General features: G+C 38.9%; 1 protein-coding gene across 1 annotated transcript in view; it reads left to right on the top strand.

The window, feature by feature from the left end:
- The window catches only part of C6 (complement C6), a 79,813-nt gene that overhangs the window by 37,501 nt on the left and 29,059 nt on the right, over positions 1 to 13,253 (top strand). Inside the window, exons 8-13 of the mRNA XM_082379623.1 lie at positions 2,084 to 2,293; positions 4,705 to 4,930; positions 5,828 to 5,999; positions 6,339 to 6,450; positions 9,617 to 9,749; positions 10,657 to 10,845. Coding sequence (XP_082235749.1) covers positions 2,084 to 2,293; positions 4,705 to 4,930; positions 5,828 to 5,999; positions 6,339 to 6,450; positions 9,617 to 9,749; positions 10,657 to 10,845 — 1,042 coding nt within the window. The remainder of the gene's footprint in view (positions 1 to 2,083; positions 2,294 to 4,704; positions 4,931 to 5,827; positions 6,000 to 6,338; positions 6,451 to 9,616; positions 9,750 to 10,656; positions 10,846 to 13,253) is intronic.

Raw genomic sequence — 13,253 nt, 5'->3', positions numbered from 1 at the left:
GAAAATAGGATTACCACATGACCCAGCAATCCCACTACTGAGCATACACCCAGAGAAAACCATAATTCAAAAAGACACATGCACCCCAGTGTTCATTGCAGCACTGTTTACAATAGTCAGGTCATGGAAGCAACCTAAATGCCCTTCGACAGATGAATGGGTAAAGAAGAAATGGTACATATATACAATGGAATATTACTCAGCCATAAAAAGGAACAAAATTGAGGCTTTTGCAGAGATGTGAATGGACCTAGAGACTGTCATAGAGAGTGAAGTAAGTCAGAAAGAGAAATACAAATATCGTATATTAATGCATATATGTGGAATCTAGAAGAATGGTACAGATGAACCAGTGTGTAAGGCAGAAATAGAGACACAGATGTAGAGAACAAACGTATGGACACCAGGAGGGGAAAGCGCTGGGGGGGATGAATTGGGAGATTGGGATTGACATATATACACTAATATGTATAAAATAGGTAACTAATAAAAACTTGCTGTATAAAAAAAAGAAAAAGAAGAAAAAGAACTTAGATTTGTCTATTTCTAACCCTGAGCTACTTTGATTAAATCATTTGACTCCAAACTTTTATAATCTGTAATGGTACCATTAAATTTTTTTGAGGATATATCCCTAATATATGTATACTTACTAACAAATGTTTGTAAATATATTATTCTAAAAATACATTATGGACCAAAATATATACACGTGTAGAAAATAGAAAATATCAAAAGATAATCTATATGAAATAAACAGAATTTTTCCTTGTCTTGCTCATATCATAATGATAATACTTCATAAAATTCCTTAAAATTTTTGATATGTTTTGAGAGTGCCTTGCTGTCAAACTCATGTTGTGATTGATGAGAAGCTTGTGGAAGAAATAGAAGTGTCTGTTCTTCCTTCTATTAGTTGTTTTCCTTATGTTTACACTGTTGGTATCATCTTCAGTCTGCATTTTCTTTCTGGAATCCTTTTAAGCAATTTATTCACTTGTAAGCATTCTGTTCGAAGTAGCTAATAGAATAGTAAATAGACTTAACTAGTTCTTTCTTCAGGGTCTCATGCTTATCATATATAGCTCTTACCAGTGTCAATCCGTTTATGACATATATCAATCTGCATGTCAGAGTCACTGTCAATAGGTATATGATATATTGGCAAATAATAATTTCTCCCTTATTTTTTCATAGAGAGAGTATTTCACCCATTGTTCTAATCATCCTAGACTCTCTTACTGTAGAATTTTTAAACAGTTAGGGGCATGGCTGATCCTTATGACACTCCAGAACAGACACCAGATTAATGCCATTAACTATTACCCATATCAGTAGCCTCTTTTCCATTTGATTTTATTTCTCACTATAATTTCTTATTGCTCAGTTTCTACCCATATTAAAGACACCATTAGTTAAGAGGAACTGTTTTGAAAATTTATATGAAAGATCTGTGCTGTATAGAGTAAACGCCATTACCTCTAAAGCAACATTGTGCCAACTTTTAACTTGAGGTTTAATTTTTTTTTTTTTTTTTGGTTAGTTGTACTTTTACTCCTGTCTTTAAGCTTAAAGTTATTCTATCAACATTTTTCTGTAATTGTAGTCAGTTATGGCATGGCAGTCAACTGATTGGGTACCAGAAACCATGTGGTTTATGTTATTCCGGGGGCCCAAGACATATGCCCATATAAGTCAAAAGTGGGAGGCTTGACATCAAAGAGCAGGAGACAGAGTCCTCAGGCCTTGGACTACATCTGCATCCCAGCCCCCCTCCCTCCCCTTAGTATCCATGTGTTCCAGGCCAAATTACTTCTGGCTTCAATGTCCATGTTTATAACACCTACTGCTCCGGATTGTTATGAGAATTACATAAATAATGACTGCAGAGTGCCTGGCATACACGTGTTGCTTAATAAATGGTAGCTGTTGGCACTATTATTATCATTTCTATTATTAAACTCCCTATAGGGACAAGAGACGTGTTCTCTTGCTTTTCACTTAGTTTACTTAATGGAGCTACATGACTCTACCATCTGCTTCTTTCTCCTGTGCAAATAGGCTTTACTTTCAAGTTTGAATTTGCAATAAAATTAAACGAGTAATTTTCTTGAAATACCTTGCAGGTTCGTTTATGCAGGGATCAGAGAAATCCATATCCCTGGTTCAAGGCGGGAGGAGTGAGTATGCAGCGGCTTTGGCGTGGGAGAAAGGGAGCTCTGGTCCAGAAGAGAAGACATTTTCTGAGTGGTTAGAATCAGTGAAGGAAAATCCTACTGTGATTGACTTTACGGTAAGATTGAAAAACATTATGGGTAAGAGCTAAAGCAGTTCTCTGGCAGCCCAAACTGTACATTACACAATTTCTTTTCCATTTTCTTCTCAGATGATAAAAGAAATGTCTTTCTTTAGTGTGTATTCACAACATACCTTTTTAAAAAACATTAAATTACACATCTCTTGTTTTTGCTGTTCAAACAAGCATTCTGTAGTACAGCATTTAGAATTCTCAGCACACATTAAATACCAGAAGAGGGAGTTTAGTGCATGAAACTGCCTAAACTTACCTGGAGTAGTGTTCTACTCCCCGTGTAAGTAATAAATTTGATTTCTGTATTTTTCTTGCAATTCTTTATTTGATGAACCCTCCTAAATCTTCATTTATAGCTCTGTTGGATAAATGGGATTTTAGATCCACTTGATTTTCTGTTTCTATCACCATTGATTAAATTTACCAGTCTTATATTTGTTGTAATTACATTAAAGGGTGATTTTTATTAGGTATGAAATACTTTGTCCACAAATCAGTCATATGCCACTTTGAGCCAGTTTTGCCTAAAACATAAGCACATTTTAAAAAGCCCCTTAAGGAGCTATTCTGCTCATTTCATTTAAATGAAAATAAAAGAGTTCAATCATCATGAAGGTAGAATGATTTACATGTAGCATGAAGATACTTGGAGCTCTACAGGTTATGGTAGGAAAATGAGGTCCAGCTGCCCATCTGGGCACTTGTGAATCATACACTGCGCTAGAGAGTCATTCCTCTGAGGTTTTAAAATGTTAATTAAAATGAGCCCTGGGAGACCTAAATAGACATTTCTCCAAACAATATATACAGATTGCCAACAAACACATGAAAGGATGCTCAACATCCCTAATCATCAGAGAAATGCAAATCAAAACTACAATGAGGTGTCACCTCACACCGGTCATAATGGCCATCATCAAAAAATCTACAAACAATAAATGCTGGAGAGGGTGTGGAGAAAAGGGAACCATCTTGCACTGTTGGTGGGAATGTAAATTGATACAGCCACTATGGAGAACAGTATGGAGGTTCCTTAAAAAACTAAAAATAGAACTACCATATGACCCAGCAATCCCACTACTGGGCATATACCCTGTGAAAACCATAATTCAAAAAGAGTCATGTACCACAATGTTCATTGCAACACTATTTACAATAGCCAGGATGTGGAAGCAACCTAAGTGTCCATTGACAGATGAATGGATAAAGAAGATGTGGCACACATATACAATGGAATATTACTCAGCCATAAAAAGAAACGAAATTGAGTTATTGGTAGTGAGGTGGATGGACATAGAGTCTGTCCTACAGAGTGAAGTAAGTCAGAAAGAGAAAAACAAATACCATATGCTAACATATATATATATATGGAATTTAAAAAAAAATGATTCTGAAGAACCTAGAGGCAGGACAGGAAAAAAGACACAGACGAAGAGAATGGACTTGAGGACACGGGGAAGGGGAAGGGGAAGCTGGGACGAAGTGAGAGAGTGGCATGGACATATATACACTACCAAATGTAAAATAGATAGCTAGTGGGAAGCAGCTGCATAGCACAGGGAGATCAGCTCGGTGCTTTATGACCACCTAGAAGGGTGGGATAAGGAGGGTGAGAAGGAGATGCAAGAGGGAGGGGATATGGGGATATATGTATACATATAGCTGATTCACTTTGTTATAAAGCAGAAACTAACACACCATTGTAAAGCAATTATACTCCAATAAAGTTGTTAAAAAAAAAAAGTGAGCCCTGATTTTGTGTTAGCTCCATATTTGTTACTGTAATTCTTCTATTGATCCTACCAGCAAGTTCATTTCTCTATTTTGTCTTTCCACATTTTCTCATCTGGTTCCACCAAAAGCCAGTAGTACTGTCCCTGGAAAAACAAAGAACACTGAAAGCCTCTCTTCACCCTTTCCAGATTTTTCTCCTTGAGTCAAACTTGATGAGCCTTCAGCAAAGCATTCCTGAGCTGCCTAACTCTTGGTCACTTTTCTCAGTACTTTGATGCATGCATTTGATGCTTAATAAACAAGTCGATGTAAATCCAAGTAAGCGACACCTCATGTGAGGCTTCCTCCATAGTAGAATTCCGGGGAAAGTAAGCTCCAGATACTTTACACCTGCCGTGCTTTAGGGACAACAGAAGCCAGCTAACCTTGCAGATAGCTACTCTACCCACTGTAGAAGGGAAAGAAGCTCCCCCGCCCTCATGGGGAGGGCTTTTCTCCACTAGTCCAATCGACAGATATACCATATTCTACAACAATCCCTTTGAAGTGTGGGATTTTCCAGATCTTGCCTCTCATTCCACGGGAATTGGGCGATGATGGCAACCTATGCCAAAGAGATGTGACTCTGACTGGACTTCCTCTCTCCCATCTGCTCTTAGCTTGCTCCCATCACAGACCTGGTAAGAAACATCCCCTGTGCGGTGACAAGACGGAACAACCTCAGGAGAGCTTATCAAGAATATGCAGCCAAGTTTGACCCCTGCCAATGTGCTCGATGCCCTAATAACGGCCACCCCACGCTCTCAGGGACCGAATGTCTGTGCGTGTGCCAAAGTGGCACCTACGGTGAGAACTGTGAGAGGCGCTCTCCGGATTACAAATCTAGTAAGTGTCAGTAACTTGCTATGAGGTAGGAAGCTTTCCCCTCCCAAAGGTATTGTAGGTTGGTCAATGAAAACAACAAAACAAAACAAAACTTCTCTGCATAAGAGAACTGCATAAGCAATTTCCACCTTATGCAAACTCACAAGGAAAATAGGCCTGGAGAAAGTTAGACTCAAAGGTCAAACAGTCCTGGTGTGAATCTCAGCTGTAACCTACCAGCTATGTGACCTTGGGAAAGTCACCTAACCTCTCTATGCCTCAACCTGTTCATCCATAAAATGGGGATAATGCCACTATATACCCAAAGATTATATATATATATACACAGCACAATGCCTATAACATAAAATAAATAAAATAATAAAACACACTATAAAGTAAAATATGTGATGCTCTTGTTATAAACCTCTTGTGCATTATAATGTAGAATGAGAGTGGCTTGTAATAAGGGATAAATTAAGACATAACCAAAGTTTTCATACAGGACCAAGCAATGTTCATGGTTACCTCTAACCCGCCTTAGAAGGAGGATATGTCATGGGAGTAAGAATATAGTCTATTACCTTTAAAAATGTAATTTTATATATATTCTATTTGGAAGAAGTTCATATGTATGCATGTATTTATGAATATACGTATGTGTGTGATATGTTGCTGATAGTTGAAAACGATTCATAGTTGTTGCCATTTTATTCAGGCTGTGGGAACAGGAAAGGGAAATCAGGTGATATGTCAGGCCCTTTGTGCAGATAATTTCTTTTAATCCTCACAATAACCCTATGATATTCCACAAAGGCTCCCACAGCTAAACTGTGAGGAAGCCCAGCTGACCTGGCTTCAAAGTCCCAATTCTCCCAGAGGCACCATGATCGGTGGGTGGGTCTTCCTGTGTTCCAGATGCTGTAGACGGGAACTGGGGCTGCTGGTCTTCCTGGAGCACGTGTGATGCTACTTACAAGAGATCGAGAACCCGAGAATGCAACCACCCTGCCCCCCAGCAAGGAGGGAAAAGCTGTGAGGGGGAGAGGCGGCAAGAGGAGCACTGCACATTTTCCATAATGCAGAACGAGTAAGGATGGATATGGGGAGAGAGCGGGGCATCTCCCCCGACACCGCTACTAAACTAGGCAGTTAAGATATTTATTTTCTTACTGCTAAGTAAAGAAATGATTAGAATTTTACCTATTCCAACACAACATATCAGTGAGGTGTTAGATCGGCTGCTACCCTTTTTCCTCTCTGTTTTCTCTCTTTTTTAAATGTATTATATACATATATATATATATATACACACATATATAATGTGTACATACGCGTGCATATATGTATATACATAAACATGTAACTGTGTGTGTATATATATACACATATTTATTGTCTTATACACACATTTATTTTTCCCTTTTAGTGGACAACCATGCATCAGTGATGATGAGGAAGTGAAAGAAATAGACCTCCCTGAATTAGAATCAGATTCAGGGTGTCCTCAACCAGTCCCTCCAGAAAATGCATTTATCCGGGTAAGCATCCTGACCTTTACTTTAGGTTTGGAATCCAAAAAAATAGAACTTAAGAAACATGCACTTTCTTTTATTTAGAGTTTTTTTTTTCTTAGTTTAGTAACCTGTTGACTTAAAAAGTAAAAAAGGAATATTTAGAAAGGCTCCATCGCTTTTCCCTGTGAATTCCCTGGAGGTGTCCTCATAGCTGGTTGTTAGACCAAACTAACACACACACTATTGTGTGCCTTGGCACTACGAACTCATGTGGCGGTACATTTATGTGAGCGGAGAATGGTTTGGATGACTTCTGTAGGAATCTGCAACTAAGATCTGACTGTTTATTTCTGAATCTGAGCCAACTAACCCCCTATCTAAGGCACGTTATCAGAGAAACAAACTAGTCTTGACTGTAACATAGGAGGTGTTGAGTCTGTAATGGCTTTTTAGGTTAAAACCTATAGAATTCTTAAGCAGTCAGTACAGTTTTAATACCTTTTAATTTTATCTTTTTTCATTAAATCACTATATGTTTCTATGATTAAAAACAACTAAATACTTTTTGTTTGACAGTTCTGTGGCTTTAGATATAAACTTTCAGGAGATAAATAATATTTAAAATTGATCACAGGAGGCATGTGTCCTAATCAATTTTACCTTTTTTAAAAAAAGTTTACCTTTCTTAAACCCAGTAAAGCCTTTAATTTGTTTCCAACTGTATCATATTTATGATCAAAAATCAATAACCCTCGATTCTCCAGGGCCAGCGAATAAATATCCATGGAGCATAGTCTGGGCTAGTGTATCTTCCCTGTTCATTCACCTTCTGTTCATGTATAAGGTACCAGGCCTAAAGGTGTGAGGGGGAGGAAATAATTTGGAGGGGGAGTAATGTCGATTAGTCTTTACTCTAGAACCAGAGATTCTCATACTCCAGATGCACTAGAGGCTAGTCTTGAGCAGGGCCCAGAAACTTCCATAACTAACAAGATCCCTGGTAATACTGATGCTGCTAGGTCAGAAGTCACACTTTGGGAACAAATCCTTTAGAATAAGAGTTAGCAAACTATGGCCCACAGACCAAATCTGGCCTGCCCTCTGTATTCTTTTCTTTTCTTTTTTTAATGAAATTTATTGGAACACAACCACATTCCTTTGTTTACATAATGACCATAGCTGTTTTGTGCAACTGTGACACAAGGTGACAGACACTGCCTGACCTGCAATTGATGATCAAGGCCCTTTATAGAAAAAGTTTTCCAGTTCCTGCCCTACAACAGTATCCTCAGAATTACATTTTGTCAGATCCAGATACCTAAATAATTTTTAATCCGTTTGTGCCAGCTGCTTAAATAAAGTATTAAAATGATTGACATTCTAATTTTAAAAACACACAAAGGGTTTAAACAGTGATTCATTCTTCTAATGACTCTTTACAAAATTAGATTGTATGTTTCCATTTCCATGAATAAGTTCACTCCTTGTTTTAATTTGCTCTTTATTAAAGGCCTAATTCCTACCTGACGATAGTTTTTGCTCAAAAGTAATACAATTTTAACTTTTCCTAATAAGTACCTTCTAGATTCCTAGTAGCAAAATGCCCCTATATGGAGTCAAACAGAGGCAGGTATGCCTCATTCCAGGCTAGAGCAATCATGTCATTGCACGTGAAGATATCTTTTTAGTGACCAAGACACATGTCCTCATTGGCAAGTGACAGTGACTTTGGGTAAGGGTCCTTGTTTAGTCAGTCTAGCAGATATGTCAGACAAAGCTTGATGGTTGCAACATACACTTATACGTTATAGCTTCATAAAAGAAATGGAAGCAGAAGTTTATGACAATAATTTATTTCAGGGTGAATGTGCAGGAAAAATGTGCAGCCTTTGAATAAAACATCTAAATCATTAATACTAGTCACCATGCCATTTCCCTTGGAAACACAGCCATACCCATAATAACCAAAGATGGAATGCTCTTTTTTGTATTCAGGAAATTAATCATCTTCTAGGAGAAAAGTTGAATCACGTGGCCAAGTAATAACAGATGTTGACGATTGAGCCTTCACCTCCCTCAAAATTCCCAACTTCGATTCTCAGAGAACAATTTCCTAGTCAATTCTTTGTACTTGTCTCCCACTCAGTAAGGAAAGAGTTACATTGCTTTTACATTACTGTCTTCCTAAGAAGGAGAGTGTTTTGCATTTTTTCCAGCAAAAGAGTTATTAAGCCCCGTATAAAGGTTTGTGAGGGGAGACCTGGTAATAGAAGTGCCACTCAAGTGTAGGGGCGGGGATGATAAATGTGATAAACATAAATTAGAGCTTTGTACAAGTTTCCCCCCAAAACTGAAAGGATGGTACACCCGATGAAGCTGGGGAAATGAAAGAGATTTTCCACAGAGGAAGTTCTATTTGAGTTGGGTCTTGAGAGAATGGAAGAGAGAAGATGTTGAGGATAGAGGGAACAGCCAGGTAAAGACAGGGAGGCATGAAAGAGAGTATTATGTGCAAAGAATAGTAGATGGCTTTGTTTTGCTAGAGCATAGGTTCTATGGGAGGAAATGGCAAGAGGTGAGGATGGGAAAGTGGGTTAAATCTCATATTCCAAGCTAAGAATATAAAACCCATCTTAACTTTAAAATCGTTCAGTCAACCCCAAATGCCAGGAGTTGTACTTTAATTACACATTAACTGGGAAAGCATATGATGACCAATAGGTTATTAGTAACACTTTCAAATGATTTGTAGTCAATGTGTTACCATAGCATCTGCATATATTTTCTGCGTATGCAGGATACATTTTTTATTCCATTTATAGCCACTACAGGATACATATATAGTTTTCTTTTTCTTGCAATAGTAAGCCATCTCATCTACAGAGGGGAGCAAGTTATTAATTAAAATAAATATATATATTCTAATCAATTTAAGCAGCAATATGGAAGACGGATTAGAAGAGGGACCAATTAGATAGTTGTCTTGGTAAGAGACAATACATGCTGTGAGCAAAGACAATGATGATGGCAAAGGAAAGGAGAGAATTTTGAGAGATATTTAGAAGTAGAAATTGAGTAGACTCTGAGTAGATACAGGATTGAAGGAACAGAAAGAATCCAGGAGGACCCCAAGGTGTTTGAAGGTATTATTCATAACTTAGTAATGTGCTGATTTCTGTTTTAATTCTAGAATGAAAAGAAACTGTACTCTGTTGGGGAAGAAGTGGAAATCATATGCCTTACTGGTTTCAAACCTGTTGGATACCAGTACTTCAGCTGCTTACCAGACAGAACCTGGAGGCGAGGAGATGTGGAATGCCGACGTGAGAACTGGGCAGGCCTTCCACATGACTCCTCTAGAGAATGGATGTGCCCCAAATAAATAGAGCAAAGTCACACCCTTAGATTAGTACACTTTAATATTTTTTAGTAACTCTGGTGAAAAGGTTTAGTAAGGCAGAAAGTAGGATTCATCTGCTCAAATTAGATTTCAAACTATCTTCATAGTTTAGTTTTCCTGCCCCTGCGTATTAGCAGGACCATGAGGCATGTGTTTGAGAAGAAATCTGGGAAGTCTGCTAACTGCATCTAACCACAGGCATCTGCCTCGCCCGATGTACAAAGAGATGCGAAATAATGAGTCCCAGGAAGCTGATATTTACACTCTTTTTGTATCAGAGATGGGATTTTTTGTGAAATGCAATTTTCTCCTTGGAGCACACCCAAATCCTTTGCCCAAAGAGAGAGGAGGAGTTTGCAGGCTCCCCACATACCCGTGCTTCAGGAAAGTCAAAATGTGATTCACACAAGGCTCAGATGGGGACTCCAAAGAGTTATTCTGGAACATCATGACACAGAGTTGAGACCAGTGTCAATTAGAACATCCTGTTTCTGTGTCACACACAATATGGTGACTTGCTTTTGGGAAAACTCACTGGGGAGGAGAGTGGAAAAGATTATTTCTTGAAAAGGTCCCAATGATGTAATGAAAGTTAGGAGTATCTGAAGCCAGTTCCTTAGCAAGTTCTTCAGTTAATGGAACTAAAGACAGTTTCCCAGTTTCTCAACTGGGATCCTCAACCCCCAGTTTTTCTCATCAAAAGGCAGCATTAAAGCTGAACCAATGCGGTAAATCACATTAAAATCACTTCTTGGATTGCACAAAATCTGCCTGTATCCATTGAGTATTCTGCTCCACCAAATACATCTGAAATATTTCTCTCTCTGCAGGGACAGAGTGCCTCAAGCCAGTGGTGCAGGAAGTACTGACACTGTCACCATTTCAGACATTATATAAAATTGGTGAATCCATTGAGCTAACCTGCCCCAGAGGCTTTGTTGTTGCTGGGCCATCAAGGTACACATGCAGTGGGGATTCCTGGACACCTCCCATTTCAAGCTCACTCGCCTGTGAAAAAGGTGAGTAGCTGCTCAGGATACTGGGGTCTGCTAAGGTGGTGTCCTTTGTGGTTGGTCGTGTAGCATCTACAGAGGAGCTATTTCTTAAGAAGATTCCACTGACGGGCTGGGTTGTATTTCACCCCATGTCGATGATGAGGTCAGGCAGCACATAAGCAACTATTGGTCAAGTAGATATCTTCCAATCTTAGACAGTGAGGTCAGTTTTCTTTTCCAATTTAATACTTCACTATTTTGAGGGAGTGCAAGTGCTCTCATATGAAAAAATCAGAATTGATGTTTAACTGAAAATTTAGTTCAAGTGGAGAGCCATAGAAAAGTAGTCCACACTAGTTTTTAATTAAACATTTTATTTTAACTTAGAACATAGAAATACACAAATATTCACGAATTTTCTGACATAGGACCAACCTCTTAGTTCCTAAAGGGTCTCCTGATTTGAGTTCCAAGATTTCCTTCTCAAATAAAACAAATACATAATTCATCATCTATGTTATCTCATATCAGTTTCTCTAAGACAGTGGGTTTTTTAACTCCAAGTGGGGCACTTCTTTAAGAAACACCTCTGCTTAAGTCCCATCCCCTGGTTCTGATGCCATTGAGCTGGGAGGACCCAATATTTCGTGTTTGTATAAAATCTCTCCGAGTTAATCCAGATACAGACAAAGTTGAGAATCATCTCTCTTTTGAAGAGAGATGAAAGCTTAAAGGCAACTTTTGCAGCAAATTTGACTACAAAATGCTTTTATTTTTCCTTAATCTTTTATAGTAGTCTCATCCACATTAATTCAAAGCAAAATTTTTGCAAACCACTTTCAATTATTCAGCATTTTCACCTTAGTTTTTATAAAAACAACTCTTTTTCCTCCTTTATCAGTTGATATGTTTAATCAACTTACACAATTACAATAGTAAATGGCATAAATAGACTTGGAAACAAACCAAACTGACTCTTGGTAAGTGTATAGCTGGACTGCCGAGGGCAGAAGTGTGAAGCTGTGGCAGAGAGGAGCCTGTAAAGCTTGCAGTTCAGTGTTAGACAGGCAGCTGGCATGGAGCAGCTGAACACCCTGGTTAGTCTGGCCTGTTGGTTACTTGGAGGACAGTTAAGGGAGCTTCTACTAATTCATATCTTCCAAAGTTCTCAACATGCTTTTTCAAGTAATGTCTCATTTTTAATCAGAGAATCCTTGATGATCTTTCTGAGCTCAGATATGATTGAGCCTATTTTGTCAATGAAAAACCAGGGCTTCCCTGGTGGCGCACTGGTTGAGATCCTGCCTGCCAATGCAGAGGACACGGGTTCGAGCCCTGGTCTGGGAAGATCCCACATGCCGCGGAGCAACTAGGCCCGTGACCCACAACTACTGAGCCTGCGTGTCTGGAGCCTGTGCTCCGCAACAAGAGAGGTCGCGAGAGTGAGAGGCCAGCGCACCGCGATGAAGAGTGGTCCCCGCTTGCCGCAACTCGAGAAGGCCCTCACACAGAAACGAAGACTCAACACAGCCATAAATAAATAAAATTAAAAAAAAAAAAAAACCAAAGGCACAGAGAGGCTAAATTAGACCCAAAGTCAGACAGTTTGGGTCAAACAAGAACTGTGCAGCAGCTCTGATAATTCCTCAAGCTCTCTGCCATCTTACCTTCTTTATCCTCTTCTGGGCTTTTACCATGTGTGAAGGAAAAGGGGAAACTTAACCGATTATATAACCTTAAAACTATTGATAGAGAGACCACATGGAAATTTGTGAGAACTTCAGGTTAGTATTGTGGCTTGGTTTCACTTGACTCCTGATCATATATCTCAGAGGTATGAATGCATTTGGGGACCACAGAGTTTAGAGAGTTAAGATCCTCTGGGCATCTTAGGTAGCATCCTCCTCTTTATAAAAAATAACAGCATATGTACACACACACACACACACACACACACACACATACACAAATGCACGCATGTCTCCGTGTTTGGAAAAGAAATTAAAATTATAATCCAAACTGGGAGTTAATGAAATGTTCTACATCGAGATAAAGGAAAGTAATATCCCATCTCATATACTTTCTCTCAACAACGTTGGCAGGAAGATCAATGAAGGGAGTCACAGAAAAAGAAAGAAAATCATCAATAAAACTGAACAGTCTTTCCTGTCAATGTGGAAGGAGCTGTGTGATAAACAGACTTCAGGTCATTGGTTGGCCAGGAAGACTTTTAATTCTTTCAACGTGAAAAAGAATTTTGCTTCCTGAAGAAATGAGATGCTGCACACCTCCACTGTTAGTTTTTTCCCTTCCTCTAAGAAATCAACACCTCCGGAAGATCCCCTTGCCCTCAGCACTTAAAAATCACAATGTTCTCATTTCTGTGTTACTCACAAACTGTGCAGGCCAGGCAGCATGGGCAGCTGAGGGCC

This window comes from Balaenoptera borealis, assembly GCF_965194805.1.
Source record: "Balaenoptera borealis genome assembly, chromosome: 2".
Classification (NCBI taxonomy): domain Eukaryota; kingdom Metazoa; phylum Chordata; class Mammalia; order Artiodactyla; family Balaenopteridae; genus Balaenoptera; species Balaenoptera borealis.
The sequence above is the reverse complement of the archived record's forward strand: the minus strand, read 5'-3'. Positions and strand labels throughout refer to the sequence as shown.